Source organism: Synchiropus splendidus, chromosome 2, assembly GCF_027744825.2.
Source record: "Synchiropus splendidus isolate RoL2022-P1 chromosome 2, RoL_Sspl_1.0, whole genome shotgun sequence".
Classification (NCBI taxonomy): Eukaryota; Metazoa; Chordata; class Actinopteri; order Syngnathiformes; family Callionymidae; genus Synchiropus; species Synchiropus splendidus.
In genome coordinates this window covers 12,086,294-12,111,316 of record NC_071335.1, presented here as the reverse complement: position 1 = coordinate 12,111,316, position 25,023 = coordinate 12,086,294, and the positions used below count along the sequence as shown (strand labels likewise).

The window sequence follows — 25,023 nt, the reverse complement described above, 5'->3', positions numbered from 1 at the left end:
AAGAAACTCTACAAAAATATTTTTTCCTTTCATCATTTTATCCTCATTCATTGCTATTTGAGTTCCAAATATATTAATAATGATTTGAATTTTTTCCCCCAGCAATTTACACTTAAACTAAATTTGATTGTTTTAAAGAGTAATGCAAGTTTTAACATTCTTCTGTCCATCAAAATGAGTAAGTAAGAGATATTTAAAAACATACTTCACGATAAAGTACCTTATGACCACGATAAAAGCACAATGCTTCCAATATAATTACTGTAATGTTAAAATTTGGGTTAAAATCAAAGACTTTTTCTCCTGTTTTTTGGCTTGACAGCTCCACGCTATGGTCACATTATATAAAGTGGCACCTAAGGAAATTTAGCAGCTCACCCCTGTCATAGAGGGCGTTATGAGAAGCAGGACTGTGGGAAGTGGCAGGGTTTGCTGCCCATTGGGGTCGAGAAATGTGACTGACCAGCGACACAAGGTTTAGTGTGCCACGAAAATGAGCCACATGAGAGTGAAAGTTTTCCCACGGAAATTTGTTGAGAGTTTCAGGGCCGGACAGAACAGGTACTCTCCACTGCCTGTTACTAATGGTGTCAGATAGATAGATAGATAGATAGACAGATAGATAGATAGATACATAGATAGATAGATAGATAGGATGCTCCCTGACCCTTGTCACTCCAGTTTCGGCCAGTGAAAGAACGCAGCTGCAGCACACTAAAATGGCTCTGCCTCTTTTTTCTTCAGTGTATATGAGCAGCCATGAATCCTCTCTTTGTGCTCCATCTGCAGCCCCTCACCCCCCCCCACATCAACCCTCCTCTCAGTTTCTTGACTTCTTTTTTTTTGGGGTGGGGGGAGAGAGGGGCTTTTCGGGTGAGGTGGTGGCAGTGCTGGTGAGGTGGTGGCAGCGATAGTGGGGATGAGGAGGGGAGCGGGTAACTTGTTGGACCACATTCCTCTGCAGCTGCGGAGGCTGGTGCAGACCGCCTGGTGGGGGTTTCAGGGAGGGGGGGGTTGGAGGGGGGCAGTGCTGGATCATCATCACATTGCAGGGCATCATGAATGGACTTTTGTCCTCTGGTCTGCTGTGTCCGCATCTATTTGCTACAATTCCATCCGAGGCCCGGAGGAACTGAAGCGAGGAGTTATCGTCTAATTTTAAATATATTTGATGACACTGACTTATTACAGCCTTTTCTTGTCACAAACACTGTTCTGTCAGCACTAAAAGAGACAGCATTTCCTGTCTTTGTTCCCAAAATATAAAAAGCATTTCTGAGAATGAAGGGAATTTAATTTTGAATGAATTTAATATATGAAAAAATACATCGCAGCACAAAGGCTATTTATTATCCTTCATGTACATTGGTCTCTGCCACTCGAACCGAATAAGAATAAGCACATGACAAATATTTTGCTTCATGTTACAAAAGTTTAAGAAAAGCAGTGCACAATGTTTGCACCTAGTAAAAACAAAAAAGTGTTGACGCTACGGATCGACTAGATCAAGGTAGCTCAGCTGAATGTGCTATTTCGGTTATTGACTGCAGCATTAGCTGATGGTGCGTGCAAACACTGCACATGTGGAATTGTGCAGTCTTACGATGGAGCTCAGTGAAAGGAGACACAGGTTTTCGCTTGAGGACGCTCCCAGGTGCTTCATGACATAATAGATGGATAGAAACATCGACAGGTTGATATCTAGGTTGTGAGCTCCATGTTATGCTGGACACATTGGTTTTAAATTGCTCTCACAAAGAAATGCCTGAACTGCATGTGTCATTGAGCACCAGCCGAAGGGCATTTCTATCTCTGGTCTGGTCACTGTGCATCAGTCTTGCCCTGCATTACACTGCTTTTAATGCCACTGAAATTGAGGTTAGTTTTACGTTATCCAGGTGTGACAACAGTCTGTGTTCCTTATGTTGTGGAAAAAATATACAGTGGTACCTCGGTTCTCGACCACAATCCGTTCCAGACGGCCTTTTGAGAAGCAGTTTGTTCGAAATCGGAATAAATTTTTCCCATTACAATGAATGGAAAAAGAAATAATGCGTTCCAAGCCTCAAAATAGTCTTTAGTAGGAGTGAATGTAGAGTGTCTGCTGCAGGTGCGCTGTTCCTCTATGTGTGTGGCCGCTGCATGTGGGAGGGGTTGCCAAGTGAGTGACGTCTCTCCAGAAGTGAAGAGGTGCCCGGTGCGTGTCCAGCTCTGAGTGTGCGCTTCTGTGCAGTTTGGCTGTGACAAAGTCATAAACCAAGTAACGCTCTGTCCCAGACTCGCCTCATCGCTGTCCCAGCTCCAGCCCACAACAGGACATCAAACCCTGGAGTGAGCGCTCCAGCCTCGGAGGTGTGGAGAGCGAGCACCTCCCCTGTGACACTCTACCACGGTCCAGTGTGGAGACAGGAAAGGTTTTACACCTCAATAAGAAGAAAAAACAGTCAGTAAATGTAGCTAAGGGGACACGGCTGCATACAGAGGCTGCGTTATACACAATAACAAAGCACGTCGTGGGTCAGCTGGTTGGTTCTCGCATGTTATGTTTTTTCCGGCTTATTTCTGGTTCGTTCGAGTTCTGGATTTCTGATCGCAATCAGAAGCAAAAACATCTCAAAATTTTTGTCCAAACTCCAATTTGTTTGAATTCCGGGACGTTCGAAAACCGAGGTACCACTGTACTTCTATATCGTTCTTGTATTGGCAAAGCTTTAAAACTTGGCAAACAAAGGAACAATCTCAAGTATTTCTCTTTAAAGACATTGAGGGTGTTGCCATATATCACCCCCGGTCGCTGGGATAGTGCGGCGCTCTGCAACCTCATAAAGAAATGAAACAATAAGTTTTAGACAATTTCCTAAAACAGAACGAGGCTGTGTGAAGAGCAGGGATTACTTCAGTCTGCAAGGTCCCCACTTGGAGAGGGATGACCAAATGCTAACTAAGAAAATGTTGTAAATAAATAATAATAAATGAATGAACAACATTTGTGGTAGCGGCATTTGCGATGTTTTATAAGACATTGAAACTTAGCTTATAAGTCCAAAGAACTGAACTGATTTCACTTACATAGTACATTGTTCAGTAAAGTACAAGTGGCATCATGTTTTTATGATGCCTGCACTCCAGCTTTCCAAGCTTTGTGGACCGATACCTTGCTGGATTTTGAATACATTTTCACTTCTTCCATTTAATAAGAGGAGACAAACAGCCTTCATAGAAAGCAGAGACACGTCTTGTTTGTCTCAGTCCGTCAGACGCAGAGTGATGCCCAGTGTGATGGTGATGATGATGAGGGTAACAATGGCGCCATTCATTTATCTCATCCATGACGCTTTTGACCCGCTGTTGTACCCGCCAGCACGCTGTTTAGTCATGCATGAATGTGGACTCGGAGTCAACCTTTAAATTCCCCCCGCAGGACAAAATGCCTCTTTAAGATGTTCTGAAATACTGTATTAATAAAAATAGCTTAACTGCCATATGGAATGTCCTGTGTGTGTGTGTGGGGGGGCTTGTTTATACTGCCTCGTGGGGACCAATTCTTGACAAACACTATCCTCGTGGGGATCTTATGTCTTTGTGGGGACATTTTGCTGGTCCCCATGGGTCAAAACCTCAATTTGAGGATGAAGACTTCAAAATAACTAGGTGATTATGATTGGGTTTCATTTTGGTTCAGAGTCCTGGTTCAGGTGAGCCATGTGTTTTGGATGGTTAAGTTAAGGGTGAGAGGCCGGGGAAAGGGTTATGGCGAGGAGAAACCTCACAATGTTCTCATAGGGATAGCAATACAAACATGCGTGTGTGTGTTTCACAATTTGGACTGTCACCTTTTAGAGGGTATAGTGGGCCGGAAAGCTGTGGCTCACAGGGCCCAATTTCATGTAACATTGGATTTGGAAAAGCATATGTTTGTCCTGGGAATTGTGGAAAAATAAGAAAGAAAAGCAAACCATTCACAACAAGATCTGTGGATTAAATTCTTGAAAATATTGTCCATCAACAAGATGGCCTTGTAAGTGTTCTTTGAAAGGACCATAGAAAGTTGGCTGGATCAGCATCAGAATTGATATTCATATGTTACGTGTCAAAGTGTGAGGTACAAAAAAATATGAATGTCAGTTGGTCTGCAACAATTTATAACTAGAAGATGTTGTATATTAACACCTGTTTGTCACAAGGTCTCATAACCTGCTACTGGTGCTCATTTTCAGTTTACATCTTTGTTCATGTCATATGAATCCATTCCACAGAGGTACTGTATCTTCGTAGATTCCTCTCTGGCAGCGCTGCATTTGGTGAACATAAAAAAGTCTCTCGACTGTAAACTAGGCGATGGCAGTTCACAATGCATTGCAAAATCACATAGTCTTTAGGGCCCAACACTGACCAAACTATGAGGACTGAACAGGAATCCTCGAGTACAAAACACTGAGAAGAAGAAGACGGGAAATCAATATACACAAAAAACATGTTTTTATGGACAAATAAAATAAATTCCATTTCCCTCTCCTATGACAAGAAGCTGTAAATCACTAGAGGTCTACAGAAAGTAAAAAAACCTTAAAAAAAAGCTCTGCAGGGAGCGACCTGATCTAAAAAAATGAGCAGACAGAAGACATATGAAAAAATACTAACGCAAAGTGACAGATACAAAGAAAAGGGCAAAGAAGGAGTGTTACAGTCTGGAGTAGAATGAGAGACCTGAAAGACACTCAACAGAATACTAGAAAACTTTCACATTTCATCAAACTTCAGGCACCTAAAAGTGGTTACTATTTCTCCAGCTGTGGTGTCATAAACAATGGTACTATTGAAGTCAGTATTGTTTGAAGTCGGACATGGTGGGATGTCACCGAAGGTGTGAAATGCATGGTCCGCCACTGCACTACTAAGTTTTGACCCACCCTCATACCCTGGTGGCGGTGTTGCCATGGGTCATGCCAAAGGCTGCGCTGTGGTTGGACATGCTGGATTGGCCCTCTTGACATTGTCATTAGTAATGCTCTCACTGGTGTTGACGTGAGTCATGACTGAAGCTGCCTTTTCGGGGGTCATGCTAGAGTGGAGCTCCGTCATGTTGTCGTTGGCCATGATGGGTCATGTCATCATGACATTGTCATGGGTCATGCAATAGTGGACATCTGTTGTGCTGTCATGGGTCACGCCAGAGAAGACACCCGTTGCATTGTCACTGACGCTCGCTGCTTTTGACTTACTTAAGACCTTGGGTTGCATCTTTCTGATCATTGCCCAAAAGTCAAACGTCCTAAATGAAGTTTGGTTGCTTGCTTGACAGTAGGAATTGCTAGTCTTAGGCAATTTGAGCATTTCCAGATCAACAGTCAACAAATCCTTCTGAGAGCTGGCAAAGTCATTTGAAGGAATTGAGCAGCTGCAACCAACTTCATCTGCTGTGACTAATAAAAGGCCAAGACGTGCCATTTTCCTTGGCATAAATCTAATGTTGCTTCAAATGAAATGCAATGGTGCTGAAAAATACACAATACTACACATGCAAAGGGTTGACTTCAACAGAATCACTGCTTGATACAGGTGTATATCAGACAATGAGTGAAAGAATTTGACCATATCAAGAGTCCACATCATACAGCGGCACAAGGTGTGTTTGCATAATCGTGGTTCACATTTTCAGGGAAAACATTCTACGGGGTTCCTTAAAAAGCAGGGAAGTCTGGGCCAAAAGGTGGGAGGCAGAGGGGCTGCATATCTCAGCAAAACAAGTTGAATATGAAGGTCACCTTCATAAAGACGACAGATGAGTTGAAGAATGCAAGACTACTGACATGGAGACAGGCCTCCAGGGTCAGATACACAAGCTTTTACAGAGGAAATGGAAGACATGATAAACCACATTATATATATATATATATATATATATATATATATATATATATATATATATATATATATATATATATATATATATATATATATATATATATATATATATATATATATATATAATTATTATTATTATTTTTTTTTTCTTCACAATATTGATTGGCAAAAACACCAGAAGTGTCCCGTTAGATATGAATATAAGTAACCACCTACCAGTATTCACCAGTTCTCTCCATTGCAGAATTTCGAAAAAGGCCAATTCATGGTAGCGTAGGGTTTGTGTTGCGCTGGAAAGGGTGACATCAGAGAGGTCAACTGCAAAGTGTGTTGAGAACACCAAAGGCTTTAACAGTTTGTCTGTTAAAGTTATTTGTTAAACTTTGATCATGAGGCAACACTGCCACACTTGTTCCCATGACTGCTTCGGAAAAGTATTTGTTTGTTTGTGAGTTGATTGTATTAGACAGCAGTGGCAGGAAGGAACGACCATATTGCTTCATGCAGTGAGGGCGGATCAGCCTGCCACTGAAAGTGCTGTCCAGTGGTGTTGGCCATCATGGAGCACAGCTTGGTCACAGTCCTCCTTGCTCCAACCTCCTCCACCGAGTCTAGATAGCAGCCCAGGACTGAGAAATGGCTGATGCCAGAGTCACAGAAGGTCCTCAGGAGTGTTCCCTGCACTTCATGATTCTGTGCGAATACACAAATCATTTCATTCCTTTGTACAATACAGCACAATTACCATGGAGTGCAGATGTATCATATGTGAACTAGCAATGCGCTGAGATTTCCCACTCTTAAATGTGCGTACGCCACCGTCTTGTGTTTACACCATTTGCAAACATCCAAACATCACTCAACACATGTCGCTGTGATCTCTGCAGTTTTAGGCAGTAAAATTTGAATTGAATTGGCGAAGTAGCTCTCTCCACTTGTCAGAGATGAATTTGCACTTTAAGTTTTTTTTTTTTTTACATCATGAGATTATGACATGTTTCAATCCAAATCACGTTTTGCTGTTTCATAAGTAACATGTAATTTACGAAGTAATGTCTTGCTTGTTCGCTAAGCTAACAGCAAAGTAGTTGTCTCCAGTCTTTTTTTTTTTTTCCATTACAAAATCCTGGGGCTTTTTGAAGCCTATGCCTTTGTTGGAACCTAAAAAACAAAAACAAAAACATGAAAATCTAATTTCTTCTTCTTTTTTCAACCAAAAAAAGATAACTTGATTCGATGACAGAAATTAGGTTTCGTGCCTCCTCATCTTTTCACCGTCAGCTGTCAGTCTGACGTTGTCACTGTGTATCAAGTGTATCAAGTGTATCAAGTTATAATAAATGCAAATCCCTATCCATGTGTCTCAAGTGTTTTATTCCCATCACACAATAAGGAATTCCGCATGAGTAGGTTTCTCCAGAACGCTTCATTAGTCTGTGTGAACGAAAGAGAAAGACAGCCTGAGGGTGCTGCTGGACACAGAGCCTCATAATAGTCTGTTGTAGTCCGAGCAAAGACAGAGATAAAAGGAACCGAGATGGAGAGAGACAGATGGGATATTTGGGAGGGTGACAGCTATCTTCAGTAGAAAGTAGAAAGTAATGTGTTCTGCCCTAAAAACTGTGCCGACACCATTGATGCAAATGTATTTATTATTGCCGAGGTGAATGTTATTTTTTGCCCTCCTGTATGAATTTGAATTGCATTGAAAACTATTTCGCTCAAGAAGCCGACAAGAAGCAGTAGTTGCATGACTCATCAAAACCGACTTGGTTTAGCAGAATATGAAGCAATACAACATATAACATTAGCAACACCGAACACCATGTGAGGGAATACTGAGAAATCCACACACAGACAGGACACCACCTGACGCTTGACATGGCTGACATGAGATAATGGCCACACATGATCAGCACATCATTGGAGAAGAACATGGAATAATCTTTAGTCTGGCGTCAGCTGTGGAAGCGTTTCAGGCTGAGCAAGAGTTTGGAGCAAGTGGATCTGGAGCAAGAGAGGGACGAACAAGCAAAGAGTCGTCGCCATCTTCCTTGCCAATGAGACTGAGGTTTTGCCACAGCAGCAAAATAGTACAGCACAGCACACGAGAACAACCGTGAGGACAACGTGGGAAGAGCACCAAAGATCTACGGTGGGTAGTAGCAAAAACATGGTGACGCACTGTACAATGAGAAAAAGGTAACAACACTGTGCGAAGCTGAAACAAACCAAGGTTCCATCATGAACATTAATAATGGAAACAACTATGTGATGCAAAATTGTCAAATGGAGGAAAATAACACATTTATTCTGACCAATTATTTATTTTCAATACTCTTGTCATATTACAAAGGACCGTTATGGAAAAAAAAGCAAGTACATGCAGAAAGTGTGTTGAAATTGACCAAGAAATTGCAAAAGCTTAGAGCAAATATAGAAAAAGTCCATTTACACCCACAGTCAAAACTAATGTAAAGCTAAGGCATGAATATAATATCATTCTCATTGATCATGCTAACATGCTGCTTTTAAAAACACTTTGAATTGTTGTATAACCCTCCATCTTTACTCACTCGGGACACCAGTCAGTAGAGCTATACATCAACTTTTATCTCCTGAAGGTGTGGTCATCACTGATCATAAAAAGATAAATGATTGTTTTCAAAGATTCTATTCTGAACGCAAAAAAAAGAATTTCCAAATGGCAATTCAAGTGAGCTGGAAGGGTATTGTTTATGAAGCACAGGTGGAGGATGTGGCGCCCTCAATGCTTAAAGAACCAATCTGAAACAAAAATTTACCACGTTCTTTATATGAGGTCAATATTTTGTTATTTTTGGAAAAAGAAAAAGTTGAAACTGGTCCTTCATCATATTGCCTTTCTGGGAGGAGTTTGCTTGTTTCCAGGTACTCTGGTTTCCTCCCACAGCTCAAAGAAATGCCCTCTTGGTTAATTGGACACTCTAAAATTGACCCCAGGTGTGTGTGTGAATGGTGTGTGTGCCATGTCATGGACTGGCGACCTGTCCAGGGTGTACTCCCGCCTCTCACCCAATGACTGCTGGGATAGGCTCCTGCACTCCCCGCAGCTCTGAAGAGGACTAAGCTCTGGTTAACTGAAGATGGGTGTGTATATATCAACTATAAGACACCCTGACCAGACAGGTTTGATCCCCAGGAGATTTTCATTTTTTAATGTTATGTATTGTAAATCGTAACTGGAGCAAAGATTGAAAGTCAGCCATCCTTGCCCTTGATGCACTCAAAGCTTTTGATCTAGTTGAATGGAAGAATATGCTGTCAACCAGGACTTTGATTCTTGGGTGGACATGCTTTGTTTATCTCCGACTCCAGCAATTATCACCAACTCTGACCGATGTTCCGCCTGTTGAGCCGTCTATTATTCACTTCCTGCATAGAGCCATGAGCAACTAGTATTAGGAGCCACTTGAATATCACTCCGATACATACACTTCTAGATATATTAAGGCGCAATGACGACACCTTTGAACAGCATTTTATTTTTCGTCTGTGCTATAATTTACAAATGCTTGACTGTAACATGCTTTAATTCTTTATCCCTTTTTTTAAATCCTTGAGATGAATGTTCTGTCTTGCTGTTCTACGAATCTCCCAAAACAAACAACTTGCTATTAATCTTTATGAATTAGTCAAATAAAATCACATAAATGCTGGTAACTAAAATAACCTTTGCGGATCCGACAGGAGACGTATGCTGGGAAGAGACAATGTGGTTGACACTGAAGCGCTGACTGGTGGTTTCCTTGCTTTTTCACAGCTCTTCAAATTCAAACACGAGAGACTCTGCAGAAAGCCATTCTGGGAACAGAATCCTTCGACACCTCCTTTCCCCAACTTGTCAGTTTGCGGTTTTGGTTTTTGCCTCCCAAAATGCAAATCTGCGTCTGATGAATCGCATGAATGTATTTTGAGGTCCGTAACGAACCAGAGGCGGTCGGTGTGATAAGATTAATCATGTACACATTTTTGTATGAAATGTTCTGAATCAGCTCGGAAAATGGATTATTGTTGCCATTGTGTTACTTGTTTGTGTCCCAAAGTAAAGCTCTCGTTTCGTATGTGAGTTTTTTTTTTCTTTAAAACTAAATTTAGATCAGCATTTTAGATCATGTGTGTTGATGTTATTATAGTTTATAACAAGGAACAGCAGCATCCATAACTGATGTATCATTAGTTTGAATTGAATAACCGAATTACCATTTATATATTTTTTAATTACTTTTATATATTTTTTTCATTTTAAAAAGAAACTCGTGTTTCTATAATTTGATGAACAGTTTGATAGACTCGAAGCACTAAACCAACCAGAGTTTAATCTCATCCTCAATACAATAAAAACTTACTGACACAGTGAATATTATCAAGTGCCATCTTGTGGATGAGCAGGAAACTACAAGTGGTACCAGCGCGTGAGAGGGAGCTTGCAGTCACGTGAACTGGATTGGGCCACTTCGGTATGATCTGTCGCTGATGTAAAACTGGACAGATGTAAAATGAAATGTGTTTGGTAAAGGAGAGCAGGACGGGTATCAGTGATATTCGCCCCGTGGTGCTTCCCAGCCCAGCGGAGCTCGGCCTCCTCTGCCGATGTCAGCGGGACACAATACGTCTCTGTTTCCTCCTGCCAGCCGCCTCGCACACAACAACACACAACGGCTTATTATGGAATCAAAGATCCCCCAACTGTGAGACCAGCCCCTAAATACTGTCCCCTGCTGAGAACACCACTGTCACCAGCTCTGGTCTCGCCGCCTGAGGGGACAGACGGCCAGTGAGGCCAGAGAGGGCACAAGATATATACACATGAAAGCACACACGCTCACCCTGGCTGCTCACATCAGGAGGGACACACAGCGCCCTATTAGGCCGAGCTTTAGTCAGCCATTAGCTGCTCTGCCAGGGGTCACCAGGGTCACACAGCTGCTCTCCCTCACAGATGTTGGTGACAGGCAGTGGTTAAATGAGCAGCACCAGAAACTGCACGCTGGAGACAACAATTAACCACATCAAAGCCTGGGTGATGAGATTACAAGCCATGAAGATGAGGACTTGTCTTCAACCTGCCTCACCTGAATTGATGACATGGATCTAATTCCATCATGGTGAGCAGCAGACAGGTGACATGACTTCAATTTTCCAGGTCAGTTCTGCCACCTGACTTTGGTGAGGTGTGATATTTTCAGCATACAATCCTAGGATGAGAGAGAGAGACAAGCATGTACCCGCACAAGGGGAAGGTAGACATGTATTAGGAGAGGAAGACGGGATGGAAGTATCAGGAGGAAAGTGTAGAAGACAAGTATCAGAAAAAGAGAGGAAGACAGAGAGGAAGACAGGAAGGAAGTATCAGGAGGAAAGTGTAGAAGACAAGTATCAGAAAAAGAGAGGAAGACAGAGAGGAAGACAGGAAGGAAGTATCAGGAGGAAAGTGTAGAAGACAAGTATCAGAAAAAGAGAGGAAGACAGAGAGGAAGACGGCAAGGAAGTATCAGGAGGAAAGTGTAGAAGACAAGTATCAGAAAAAGAGAGGAAGACAGAGAGGAAGACAGGAAGGAAGTATCAGGAGGAAAGTGTAGAAGACAAGTATCAGAAAAAGAGAGGAAGACAGAGAGGAAGACAGGAAGGAAGTATCAGGAGGAAAGTGTAGAAGACAAGTATCAGAAAAAGAGAGGAAGACAGAGAGGAAGACGGCAAGGAAGTATCAGGAGGAAAGTGTAGAAGACAAGTATCAGAAAAAGAGAGGAAGACAGAGAGGAAGACAGGAAGGAAGTATCAGGAGGAAAGTGTAGAAGACAAGTATCAGAAAAAGAGAGGAAGACAGAGAGGAAGACAGGAAGGAAGTATCAGGAGGAAAGTGTAGAAGACAAGTATCAGAAAAAGAGAGGAAGACAGAGAGGAAGACGGCAAGGAAGTATCAGGAGGAAAGTGTAGAAGACAAGTATCAGAAAAAGAGAGGAAGACAGAGAGGAAGACAGGAAGGAAGTATCAGGAGGAAAGTGTAGAAGACAAGTATCAGAAAAAGAGAGGAAGACAGAGAGGAAGACAGGAAGGAAGTATCAGGAGGAAAGTGTAGAAGACAAGTATCAGATAAAGAGAGGAAGACAGAGAGGAAGACAGGAAGAAAGTATCAGGAGGAAAGTGTAGAAGACAAGTATCAGATAAAGAGAGGAAGACAGAGAGGAAGACAGGAAGGAAGTATCAGGAGGAAAGTGTAGAAGACAAGTATCAGAACAAGAGGAAGACAGAGGCCAGAACCAGTGAGAAAGACCATTATCATGACCAGAGAGAGGAAGACAGCTGTTAGGAGAAGAGAAAGAACGACAGGGAACAAGATCAGAGGAAGACAGGCAGCAGGACAAGAGAGACAAAGACCATTATCATGACCAGAGAGAGGAGGACAGCTATCAGAAGACAGAGGAAGACAACTATCAAAACAAGGACGAGGCAGATACCAGGAGACAGGTGAAGGGAGAAGAAGACAAGCATCTTCGAGAGATGTCAGAGGGAGAAAGACAGGCACTCAGAAGAAGAGAAGGAAAGATAGTATCCAAGTGATGTATCAGGATAAGAGGAAGACAAGCGTCAGGGCAAGAGTGAGGAGGACCCATACTGTGACCAGAGAGAGAAAGACAGGTATAATGGTGAGAGAGGAAGACAAGTATCTCCACCAGAGAGTGACAGGTAACCGGACAACGGAGGGGAAGACAAGCGCCAATTATCAGAAGAGGTAGACATGAGTCCGGTCGAGAGAGACAGACAGATGTCGGTGGTGGAGAGGAGGACAGGTATCATTGCAAGAGAGTAAGACAAGTATCTGGATAAGGGAGGGCTCAGCAACAGAGTGAGGAGCTTGCATAACTCAATCAGCTGTTCCTGGACTCAAACCATTTAAGGAATTTGAGTCTGAAACTTGAACAACTGCTTCATTTTGACTTCAGCCCATATGAGTTTGGACTTGTTGCTTTCTGTTGGGACTGACAGTGCAAAGAGATTGCCACTAAAATGCTTTGGTTTGGTTTGAAACTTGTTTCTCTGGATGTTCAGTATTCAATGTAATGTACACTTATGGAGCATACAAAAGTGTACATTTAATTAAAAATTAATAATCTGCCACCTAGACATGCTGTGAAGTCTGTCTTCCATGAGATTAAGGTGAGCTAGTCTGCAGCTACCAAAAATTACCACAAATCCTATAAAGTTGTTGGACAAATATGCAAAATAAATATCAAGTAGATCAAACAAGAGTAATAAAATGCCATAAATATTACTGTCATACATGTAATGAATATGGGTATAATACACTGTTCAACAAAAGGCTTCTCACTTTTTTCAAACCACTTCCATTTTGAAATGTAAAGAAGCACAAAGTCAACATGATTACACAGAATGGCCACTCGGGGGCGCCTGCTCTTTCACTATGCCACAAACTGTGTGCAACATGCTCGTTTATCAAACATTGTTCATGGCAAGTGTGCTTCAAAAGGAAAACAAAGTATAGAGGTTTTAGTTGCTTTAAAGAAAATGCATACCCAAAATAAAGGAAACTGTTTAATTGCTACAGTGATACATTGAATATGTGCGGGAGTCTCACTGCAGGCGTCTGAATCACTAGCTGATTACAAATATTAAATCAGAATATATTTACAACTGAGAGAGAAGAGGAACAAGAAGCTAAGCTCTGGACATACTTCCTATTAAATACATCACATTTCTTTCATTTGTCACGTTTTATTGCTGCGGTAAGGTAGTTTTTCTCTGCACCTGCAATGACACGTCAGTGTGAGGTGAGGGGAGCGTGACAAGTTGCACGATTCGATGCAGAAATAGTAGATATAGAACCACATGAACTGCTGAACAAACCAGGAACAGGAGCTGGGAAACAAGACTTTACCACCGAGCACCAGCGAGGACCCATGTGACTGCAAATGGAAGTGCATATTGGTGCTCTGTAAAACTGAAAATGACATTTCTGGTTTCATTTGAGTTTTGAGTTCTGAATAATCAAAATCAATGACGAGGACATAAATGTTTGGATGTCAAAATTTAATGTCTGATCAGAAATACATATTTTTTTATACATATGACAAAGGGGCTGATTCTTCCCCGAAGTTAGGTGAAGGTGAAGCGGTTTAATCTGGTAGTCGTCAGAAAGCAGGAGAGAACGACTGCAGGTAAAATGGAATAAATAGCAATCATAGAACATCAAGAGCTAACAAGTAGCCGTGCTAATAATAACAACCCAAAGTCAACTTCTCCTGGCACTTCTCACCCACTCCACCCAAGCCTCATCCTCCCGTGTCATGCTCATCCTGGCTTCAGGTAGTACAGCAGTAGGGTTGCTATTCTTTGGCTATGTTACGTTAACATGACTGTAACTTGTTTGTGTACAAGATATCACGGCACCCAGTCCACATATCTTGAGATATGACAGGAAAATAAGGAGTACAGGTTCAAATTCAAAAGTAGGTATTGATGAGTCGCCATATTGCGACATGAATCATATGTCGAGCAGCTGGACAAGTCACCTGTCTGCTGTAAAGGACACCAACAGACACACCATCACATGTCTTGGAGTCTGGTAGGACAATTCTTTGTTGATTTTTTACCGCTCCAAAAATATTTCCTTTAAACGTCTGGGAAGTTTGGTGTCCAACATAAGATGTCAAAACAAACGCTTCTGCAAAATATATATATATATATATTTTTTTTTACACTTGCAGTTCAGACGGTGGCCTTTGAGCACATCTTTGTTTGTTGGTTGGCTGCACACAAACCAAAGTGCCTCCATTAGCCATCGATTGTCTTCACACTCCTGACTCTCGGCTGATGTATAACGGAAGCGAGGGTTGGAGCGTGTCCGCACCGATCTGGTTCTCTGAGTGCAGAACGCACAACATCTCCCCCATTTGTTCTTCCTCTAATGTCTTCTTGAACCCCACGTGATTGTCGGTTCTGATCTTTGCCTCCTTCTCAGTTCTCCCCGCCTCCCTCTTTGGGTCGTCTTCGTCATCGCCGCAGCAAAGAGCCACCTCATTTTCGTAGCAGAAAGCGCTGGGCGACTGACCACTCAGCGAGTGGCAGGACTTTCTTGGGCGATAAGGTGAGGGGGACTGGGAGCAACTAGATGAAGATGATGACTGACCCTCACAAACTGTCGTCTGACTCAGTTCTCGGGCACTGCAGTGAGGGGTGGAGGGCACTTCATAGGTCTTATGGAAGCGGGAGTAGTCCACATGGTAGCATTTGCCTTTCTCGAAAACCAGCGGCTCGAAACGATGACCCCATAAGATCTCTTTAGCCATGTAGGAACTACGGGCCTGAGTGGTCATCGCTGTGGCCTCCACCATCCCCTCCAGAATAACAACAATCTCAAAGTCCTCCTTCTGGAGATCAGCCCGGCTCAGGTTGTACAGCGGACTGTTCTTGTTGATCTCGTGAACCACCACCAGCGGCGAAACAAGAAATAGCCGGTCCAGACCATCATCGTAACCCACATCAATGTCCGTCTGCTCCAGAGGAAGGTACTCGCCCTCGGAGGTCACATGTGGCTTGATGAGCTGAGCACGTACGTGCGCCTCCACGATGTGACTTTTGCGCATGTTTCCCAAACGCCACATGAGGCAGAGCTTACCGTCGCGCAGCGCGATGACAGCGTTGTGTGAGAACAGCAATGTCTGAGCCCGCTTCTTTGGCCGCACCATCTTTGCCATGATAGTGCCGATCATGAAGGAGTCGATTATACAGCCCATGATGGACTGGACCACCACAGTCACCACAGCAATGGGGCACTCCTCAGTGACACAACGAAAGCCATACCCAATTGTGGTTTGGGTCTCAATCGAAAACAGGAAAGCACCGAGGAAGCCTTGCATGTGGAGGACGCAGGGCCGCCATTCATCCCCTGCTGCCTCCGCGGAGCTCTGTGGTTCACCTTTCTTCACAGGATCATGAGGGTCAAAGTCTCCATGAGCTAGAGCCACTCCCCAAAAGATGAACCCGAACATCAGCCAGGACAGAAGGAAGGTACTGGTGAAGATGAGCAGCAAGTATCGCCAACGTATGTCCACACAGGTGGTGAAAATATCTGCTAGGTATCTCTTCTGTTTGTCCTCCATATTGTTAAACACCACGTTACACTGGCCATTCTTCTTCACAAAGCGACTTCGGAGGTGACCGGTGTCCAGATCCAGGCCGAGTCGGCACAGGGGTGAAGATCGGCAGCTGTTCTGGGTGATAGGTTCGTTGGGCAGCCTCAAAGATAATGCCCCCCGGCCTTCGTCGCTCTCTGAATACTCTCCTTCTTCATCACCACGGATGCAGGCGTCCATCAGAGTCTGCTGGTGCAGAGGACTGTGGCCATTGTTCAGGCCCAGGGCTGAGATCTTCAGGACATCTTCATCGGTCGAAACAATACTGTATCTGAAAGACATGGAAGAGTAAATGGAGTACCGTAGAACATTAAAACATTCCCCAAATATTATTATTATTATTACTAATAATAACAATAATAATATGAATTAATTCAGCTTTATTTATACAGCACTTCTTACAACACTGTTCACAAAGCGCTTTACAGGCAAAATAGTGAAGAATGTTTCCACTTGCTCCACCACGAGAAGATGGACAGCTAGGCCTCCAGTCAGCGAGAACTATGGAAATATTGGGAGGATATTCCATAAATACAAGCCTACAAAAGTGAGTTTTTATCAGGGATTTAAATGTTGGTGGTGCACATTGTGCTTCAGATCTCCTCTGGCAAACCGTTGCACAGTTGAGGAGCCCTGACAGAAAAGATGTAAATCTAGATTCTGGACAACTAGCAGTGACCCACCTGAGTAGGGGTCAGCAGTTCCACAACGTAGTGGGGGGGTGGGGGGTGGAGGAAGGCAATTCTTGTAATCATTTTATTGCGTGGGTGGAAGTGATGAGAGACTAAGTTTTTTGTATAAAAATAAATAAATAAAAAAATAAGGTGCACTTTTGTCATGCAGAGAAAAGGGCATCACTAGGGTCTACGTATGCACATCCCCACCTTAACCTGTCTGTCTGACACTTTGGGTCAGAGGAGCCCTTTGTCAGCTGCTCACCACTGCACTAGGAGGAGTGGGCGGAGCCTTCAGAGTGCCATGGCGGAGGATGGGAATCAATTCCGACAAGAACTCAAATCCCCCGTCACATGGCAATACATTTTTGGCAACTTGTTTTCATGAGAATTTATGAAGGATGCCCAAAGAAAACTGCAATTTGATGCAGGAAAAAAGAGGCTGGTGCTTAAGCACCACTAAGGGTCCATCTGTGCACATACCTGGTGAGGTGAAAAAATATTTGAATATAAAAGACGGCTAAAACACGGAGCCTGCAGTCGCCCAGTCTCTCACCTGTTGACTCTCACCGCTCCCATGGCAATGGTGATCATCAGGCTATGTCTGCAGAGGCAGTAATGCAGGCTGGGACGTGCACTTCCAACCATTAAAGTTCTAATGATGGACTGGGAAGCAGTAGTTAAGACTGGACCTTTCCTGGATTGATCAGCATCTCAGGATGCAGGGACCTGCAAACAACAGAGTCAAATAGTGTAGAAGTTACATATTGTCTCATTCTCTCAAAGAAATCTCATGCATTCCACAAGTAAGTATATTTGACTCCAAATAAAATACAATAATAATATGGACTTAATACCTGGCAAGACCTGCCAAGAATGAAAAGGATTCTTCTAAAAGTCAAGTGCTCTCTAGTTAGCTGAAATAGTCCATTATCGATGTAGAATTTTTGACGCAGAAGGAAGGGGATTCAATGACTCAAGGGAAAGTGCTAAATATCTGTACTTCAAGGAGTCTCTCTTGTGTTGTGAGCCAGATTCAGTGGTGAACCACAGATTCTTGCTGCTAAACAAAACCCTGACATCACATTCTCTTCAGACTGTTCCCTGGCAAAATGCTGACAGAGTTCAATCTTTTGGCTTCTTGCATGTTGAGTTTGAAGGGTAAAGGATGGGAGTAAATTCACTCCATCTAATTTGTTTATCATGATGTCACCAGGCAGCACTGCATAGTGAATTTCATGACTTTTACAGCGCTCATCTCTCTGGCAACAATAATGATGGTATGGGAATCATCGTTGAACCATGAACACCGTTGCTGCCTCCACTGCGATTTGCCGGGTTCTTTCTCATTCCCAGTCAGCAGGGCTTTGTTTCGCCTCCACCTTGTCCTCGGACATGCTGCAGTGGAGCATCAGCTTCAGTAAGAGCTGCTCACCAGCACAGAAGCAGCGTCTATTTCTGTCACACTGCACGACTCAACATCTACAGAAGCTCTATGATCTCCATCTATGAATTGTTCAGCTGAAGAAGACCCTTCAACTTTAGGCTTCACCCTAATGTTCAGCGCTGGTCAGACAGCTTATGTGATGAAAGCTTATTGATAGATATTTGCGCCTAGCTGGCCTTTGGGAGCTTCAGGCCATGCAGAGGTGGAAAACCAGACTGGGATCAGAGGGGAACAGAGATCCAAAAAGAGATGAGTGAGTGGTAATCTACTGTTAGAGGAACAATTGATCTGCTAGCTGGCCTGGTGACAAGGTTGACGGCTGATTTTACCCGGCTTATTATGTCAGCAGCTGACATCCCAAGAACCAAAAAGCACATGGTTACGTAACCAATAAAAGTCCAATCGCATGCAATATTCAAGGGCATTGATAGGCTTTGTTTTTTTTTCCTTCTATTTTTGGCATCACAGATTAATTTACCTGACTTGTTTGGGTGACAGCATTCTTGTCCCAAGAACTGACACGGGCTCTGGACTTCTTATTCCCGCTCTGCGCAGGACAGATGTCACGATCTGGCCACTGATTGGCAGGATTGAGCGTGATTCTCCGTGGGATAATCCCAACAGAGAAGATGATTACGTCAGCTCAGTAACTCCCACATCTGGAGGAGAATGCCCTTCACATGACTCCACAACTGTTCTTGAAACAAACCAATACTATATATATATCAAGGATTCATCTCAAGGCCGTTTTCTATTTGGACTCCTTGGGGACTTTCTGAAAGCCTTTAGCATCGATGAATATATATTGCTGACTGCTCTGTGCTAAATACGCTGTAGCTTCCTCTACACAGCTCGCTGATCACATGACTAAAATGCTTTTCCTTCAAGGCATTACTGATTCATTTACAACTCAACAGCCAGTCGGAGGAAAGTTGAGAGATGATGCATATTTTGAGAGTGATTGAGTTGGTACCAAACGTGAACAGGGGTCTCAAGCCGAGGAATCCTTCCATTATCTCAAGGCTACATTCATGATAAACAATCCAGGAAAATGTCTTTTGTTTCTGAATGTAATCCAATATAAACAATTTCTGCACAGTGTTTAGTAAAACTAGCTGGAGCTCTTCCCTCCACCTCTATCCTCACAGCCTGGAACAGGGTTATGGAAAATAAGGGGGGCTGACTATACTGCATGTGTTCAGATTAAGCCATGCAAGTTCAAGTACGGTGAGGTGCGGTGAGGTGAATTGAGAGCACCCTCCTCCTCCTCCTCTTCAGCACCTTCAACACACTCACTACTCAGGCAAGAAAAGGTACATTTTAAGGCCAAGTATCAAAAAACATAACTGCCATGTAGTAAACAAAGGAAATCTTCGACAAGTCAAGGACCCAACAGATGAACCACATTGAGGTGAGGGAGCACTGCCATGACTGATTCTTGCTTCAGATAAATAGCTAATCCATGAACATAGCAAAAAAGGGCCATTTTAGTTTTTAATCATCAGTCGAAGCAAAACCCTGTGACGATCGGACAATAAGACGGAATGTATGGCATATTGACTCTTCATGTGAGCAGTTAAAACTAAGTAATCGTAATGCATTTTACCGACAGTCCCAGTACAGATGATAATTACTTCAGATATACAGTAATGTTATATGTTTTAATGTGTAATACTTTTTTTTCATCTATTAGAAGTCTCAATTCACAGCTTATCATCTCCCTCCTGTTCAGAAATGAAGGCTGAAACATGACAAATACAACAGCATGCAGAACTTTCATAAATCAATTCATGTTGTAAATAAATAAACAACAATTAAAGAGAGCTGAATTAGAGTGGGAGTTTCTTCCAACATGGATGGTATGCTGCTCTCTACCTCCCCTCACAGGAGATTCATGCTATTAGATAAAGCTATTAGATAGTGTTGGATGGATATTTATCTCCTAAATAAAGTCAATAAATAAATGAAGCTGTTTCTAGCAGAAAAAAGAGAACATTACATTGGAAGTAAGATAAAGTATATACATTTTATGCAGCACAGAAAAAGGAATTCTGTTTCCTAATAATCACTCATAAGAACAACAACAACCATTTGCAATTGTTTTCACTGTGATGTGAAGATTCTCTCATTCTTGCGACACATCTGAACTAAAAGCCTGAGCGCTGGGATTACAAGATCAGCCCAGAAAACTTATCCCAATACTGTGCTGGACACAGCACTGACATGAGCGAGGAGAACTGACGAAATAGCTCTTGCAAGTACGTCAGAGAAGAATAACTGGCATATATTACAGATTAATCCTGAAGGACCGAATGGAGGAAGCCCTCAACAAATACCAGATTACAATATCCCTTAATCTCTGAAGCCAAACAACGATATGAAAGGTGGACGCCTGCTGCTTCGTGACCTGGTTTAAGCTCTTCTCTGACATATGAAGATCGGTTGAGGAGGGATAATGAAAAGAGCTGGCTGGGGCTCAGAACTAAAGAAAATAAAACAAAGTATTGATCAGAGAGCATAAAATATATATAGCAAGGACTTTGACAGATTTATCTCCTGGCGCAGTGTGTGAAGAAAAATCCAGATTAACATCAAGAGATTATGATGTCAGGATGTTACCTCCACATGTAATGCAATTTGCACAAACTCAAACAATTCCCCGACAGACCAAGCATACAGGAACGCCTGCTGACACTATCTCAATAAAAATAATAAAATCTCTAGGTGTATTCCAAGACAACAGAGCAACGTGACACAAGAATCAGTTCAGATTTCACATATTCGCATTGTAAACGTAGTGCGTTGGATAGCTACAGTATTTCATTGTGATAACCAAAAACACAATACAGACATTTTTGCTATATTCTTCTATTTACTACTATTTAAATCTATTAATTAAAGTAGATCCAAAAACTAGCACCCAATATTTGTAACCTCAAAACACAGGGGTTTAACTCACACAATGGACCAAAACACAGTTGTGCGGTAAACAAAATGTGTATTTATCAGTCTGTGAGCAGCACAACAAATAAGAGTCTAAAACCGGATAAAACACCAACATCTTTTTCAATTTTTGTAATCCCAATAAGCAAGAACCCATTGCTCACTGAACCTTTCATCATCATCGTCAACAACTTCATCATCATGACATTGATATTTGTGCCACTTTAAGTCATTATTGCATTTGATTTTGAGTCAACTCTATGTGTGTACAGCACATGTGAACTGCATATGACATGGCAGGCAGGATGTGGCTTAGACCTTTCTGACACTTTGGCGGACACATAACGTGTGTATATTACCATGGTTTGCAGATATGTTGTATTAGTGTTTCAACGTGCAGTCAGTTTTTCATTTGAAATTAGACATTTTCTGAAGTGCTTCACTAAACCAAATGAAACACGACCTAAAATTGGAATTTAAACGCGACCTACATTTGTTTTTGCTCAAGCATATGAGTAAAGTTATGATGTTATTCCGAATCATTACAAACCATATTCCATCAGTGTCATAACTGCCAGAGTAGAAGCCCCCAACTAAGTGGCATGCAAAAGTTATGACACTGCAGTTTGGAAACAGGCAACAGCAGTGACGTTGTTTGGTTTCATCGAGGCCACTGGAACTGTCCGGTGCTGAAAATCAATGACAGCCTGCAGGAAAAATCGACAGCAAAACCACAGGGCTGAAAACCTTCCAAAAAGACCCCCGTAACACAAAAACTCATAATAGTCACATTCTACATTTAAAATTCAACTCAACAAATCATTTTTTACTTGAATGCTTCTTGTGACGAATACAAACTGAAATTGACTTTGCATAATTCCCAGAATATTTATCAGGAAAACAGTAAGGAAACAAAACTTACCTCAGATTTGGAGCAAATAGAATCTTTTCTCTGAGGACATCCTTGTGAAATAGGTACAGGAGGAAGTTTTTCTTCTTTGTTGTTCGAAAATGACTGCTAATCTGCATTTAATCTGCCAGATTGTTCTTGGACAAACTTGACCATGTTTCCAGTCTGAGCGTTGTCTTGTTGCTTCATCCTGCTGAGTGTCTTCCCTCTGCCTCGTCTGTGCATCTGTTGTGATCGCTGTTAGAGTTGCTGAGTGTGTGTGTGTGTGTGTGTGTGTGTGTGTGCGCTCTGGTGGGAGTGAGTGAGAGAACGAGCGAAAAGCATCAAGAGGAGGAGATTTCTGACTATGTGCCTGGTTATTGTGTTGAAAAAAAAAGTAAGCCGTCAAACACAAGAGCTTGACTTGAATAAAAAACTTAATAATGCAACGCAGAGAAGTAAGCGACTGCAGGAGTGATGGGCTTGTTCTAATCCAATCATCCTTTGATTACATAACTCCTGATTCATATAGATTTTTACTCTATATTACCAGCGATGGACAAGAAAAAATATTTTGACGCTAAACAAAAGCATGTATAGATGCTGTTGTTGCTGTTGATAGGATGATCACAGCAGTACGAGGTAGGTTAGCTGAGGATTATACAAGTTTGACAGGTCACATATTATCATGGCTTTGTGTGGCTGGTTGTGCAGCTTTGGGGGATTGGTACCTATCACAAGTGCCGGGGTCCTGAGGGTCTGACTGGTGTGGTGATCCCAACAGAGCAGCTCCTCCGGCAAAATTTGCTGGGACCTTTATTGCCAGTCCAGTGTCAGATCACTCAGTCCGTCACAGGCTGTTTCAACTGCAACAAAACGTTGGGACCAGAGCTGCACCAATGGCAGGAGGGGTGATGGTCTCACACATCCTATTCAATTAACATCAACATGGATGGTTGAACCTCGGTGTCCAGCAGCAGGGGGGCATTCAGTCCCGTTTCCTGTGCTAACCTGGGGTCCCAGACAAGTGAACTAGATGGCCGGTGCCAGATTGTGATCTGGATCGATGTAATTAGTCAGACAGTGAGGATTAGCTGGATCTGTCCATCCACACCGTCGCCAGGGTAAAAAGACTCTTTGGGTCTGGTGACATCAAGAACTCTCTGACCTGCCCTTGGTCGTACAGCCTGAAGATGACGCTGGTGGAGGAGGTGGATCATCATGGGATCTTCTGTGGAGTTCAAGGACCTGATGGTGAAAGCCGGATCGGTGCAGCTTCTCCAGACACGGGTGACACCGAGTCCTTGACAGAACAGCAGAGAGATGTCATCCTTGGAGCAGCAGTTTTCAGATGCAGTTTATACTGAGCTTTTTTTTTCACAATGAGCCACACTGTGTTGCGAATGTTTACTTTACTTGTTCAGACCATAATAATGGGCATATTGTAATAAAGTAAGCGTTTTCCCTTTGATCCTTTACTTCTTAATTTCACTTTGATGTGAGTTAAACCTCAGTCCAGTTTCCAAACAAATATGCCAGGTACTGGTCACAGTGACTTAGCCAGTGAGACTGATGACTTTTTTTTTTAACAAATGGAAAATTACATTTAAATAATAAAGCATACCAAAGATATCTGGCAGACTCCCCGCCAAAATTAAGTGAGCTGGTTCATTTAGAGGCAGGTGACTTCCTCGTTTATCACTCTGATGGATGATCCAGGTCAGCTTGTTTTTTGTAAAGCAGGCCACCGAAGGCACCGAGAGAAACTCCAAAAATAACTCGCAGAAACACTGGCTTTTACATGGGTTTCATCTGAGAACCTCTTTTTCCTTTTCATAATTGGACATTTTTAAATAAAGGAGGATAGATAGATAGATAGATAGACAGACAGACAGATAGATAGATAGATAGATAGATAGATAGATAGATAGATAGACAGACAGACAGACAGACAGACAGACAGACAGACAGACAGATAGATAGATAGATAGATAGATAGATAGACAGACAGACAGACAGACAGACAGACAGATAGATAGATAGATAGATAGATAGACAGACAGACAGACAGACAGACAGACAGACAGATAGATAGATAGATAGATAGATAGATAGATAGATAGACAGACAGACAGACAGACAGACAGACAGATAGATAGATAGATAGATAGACAGACAGACAGATAGATAGATAGATAGATAGATAGATAGATAGATAGATAGATAGATAGATAGATAGATAGATAGATAGATAGATGATAGAGTAAAAAAAGTTTCACCATTTATTCAATTGCTTCCTTTTTAACAGTCACTCCCCATCAAGTGTCAGTGTTGACAGATGGAAATTCCAACTGATATAATTTTTACTTCCAGCAGCGACTGCTTTTATGTGTTTTTCCAGTTCACATTTACGTGTTATTTCTGCACCAGTAGGCAACGCGAATCAGAGCTCAACAATTGATTGCACATGATCTCTGACGTAAAGCCCTCAGTGTTAAAAGCCGAGCTCGTTGCATGGCCTCACATTTGGTTTAGGTGGACATGTCCGTCATATCAGGGGGACAGGGGCGGCTCACTGCACAGCCACGCTGAAATCTAAGGGAGTTTGAGAGGATGACTGCGAGGACGACTGAGTTCCACGACAGGAAAGGAGGAGAAGTGAGAAAACAAACGGGACACACGGACTGGACTTTTGAGGACTTGCCGCCCAATTTTTGAAAGGGGAAATATTAAACAGAAAGATATGATATTAAGATAAATCTAAAAACTAAATATTCATGTTCTGCTTGTTGCTTGTCATCAGTTGGAGTCGGAGGAAGCAAAATTGACTCAAGCATGGGAGAGAAAACAAGAATACTAAACAGAAATCCAGTTCAAAGACAAACGTGTCCTGTAAAATTGCTTTGATGTTAGTTTATCCCCTCAGAGGCCCTTACAGAACTGGGGTTACACCCGGTAACCCTGTACATACACTCCATACCCAGAGTTGTCTCCTGCAGGAACCAAACGCTT

The 25,023-nt window shown here is 42.4% G+C and overlaps 1 protein-coding gene across 1 annotated transcript; it reads right to left on the bottom strand.

The window, feature by feature from the left end:
* Window positions 1-13,596: 13,596 nt before the first annotated feature.
* Window positions 13,597-22,973, bottom strand: LOC128754466 (ATP-sensitive inward rectifier potassium channel 12-like). The gene is made up of 3 exons (XM_053857100.1): window positions 22,045-22,973; window positions 17,289-17,461; window positions 13,597-16,329 (listed from the first exon to the last, which is right to left on the bottom strand). Exons 2-3 carry the CDS (start codon window positions 17,378-17,380, stop codon window positions 14,715-14,717), a joined length of 1,707 nt encoding a protein of 568 aa, XP_053713075.1. The 5' UTR covers window positions 17,381-17,461; window positions 22,045-22,973; the 3' UTR covers window positions 13,597-14,714.
* Between the last annotated feature and the right edge of the window lie 2,050 nt (window positions 22,974-25,023).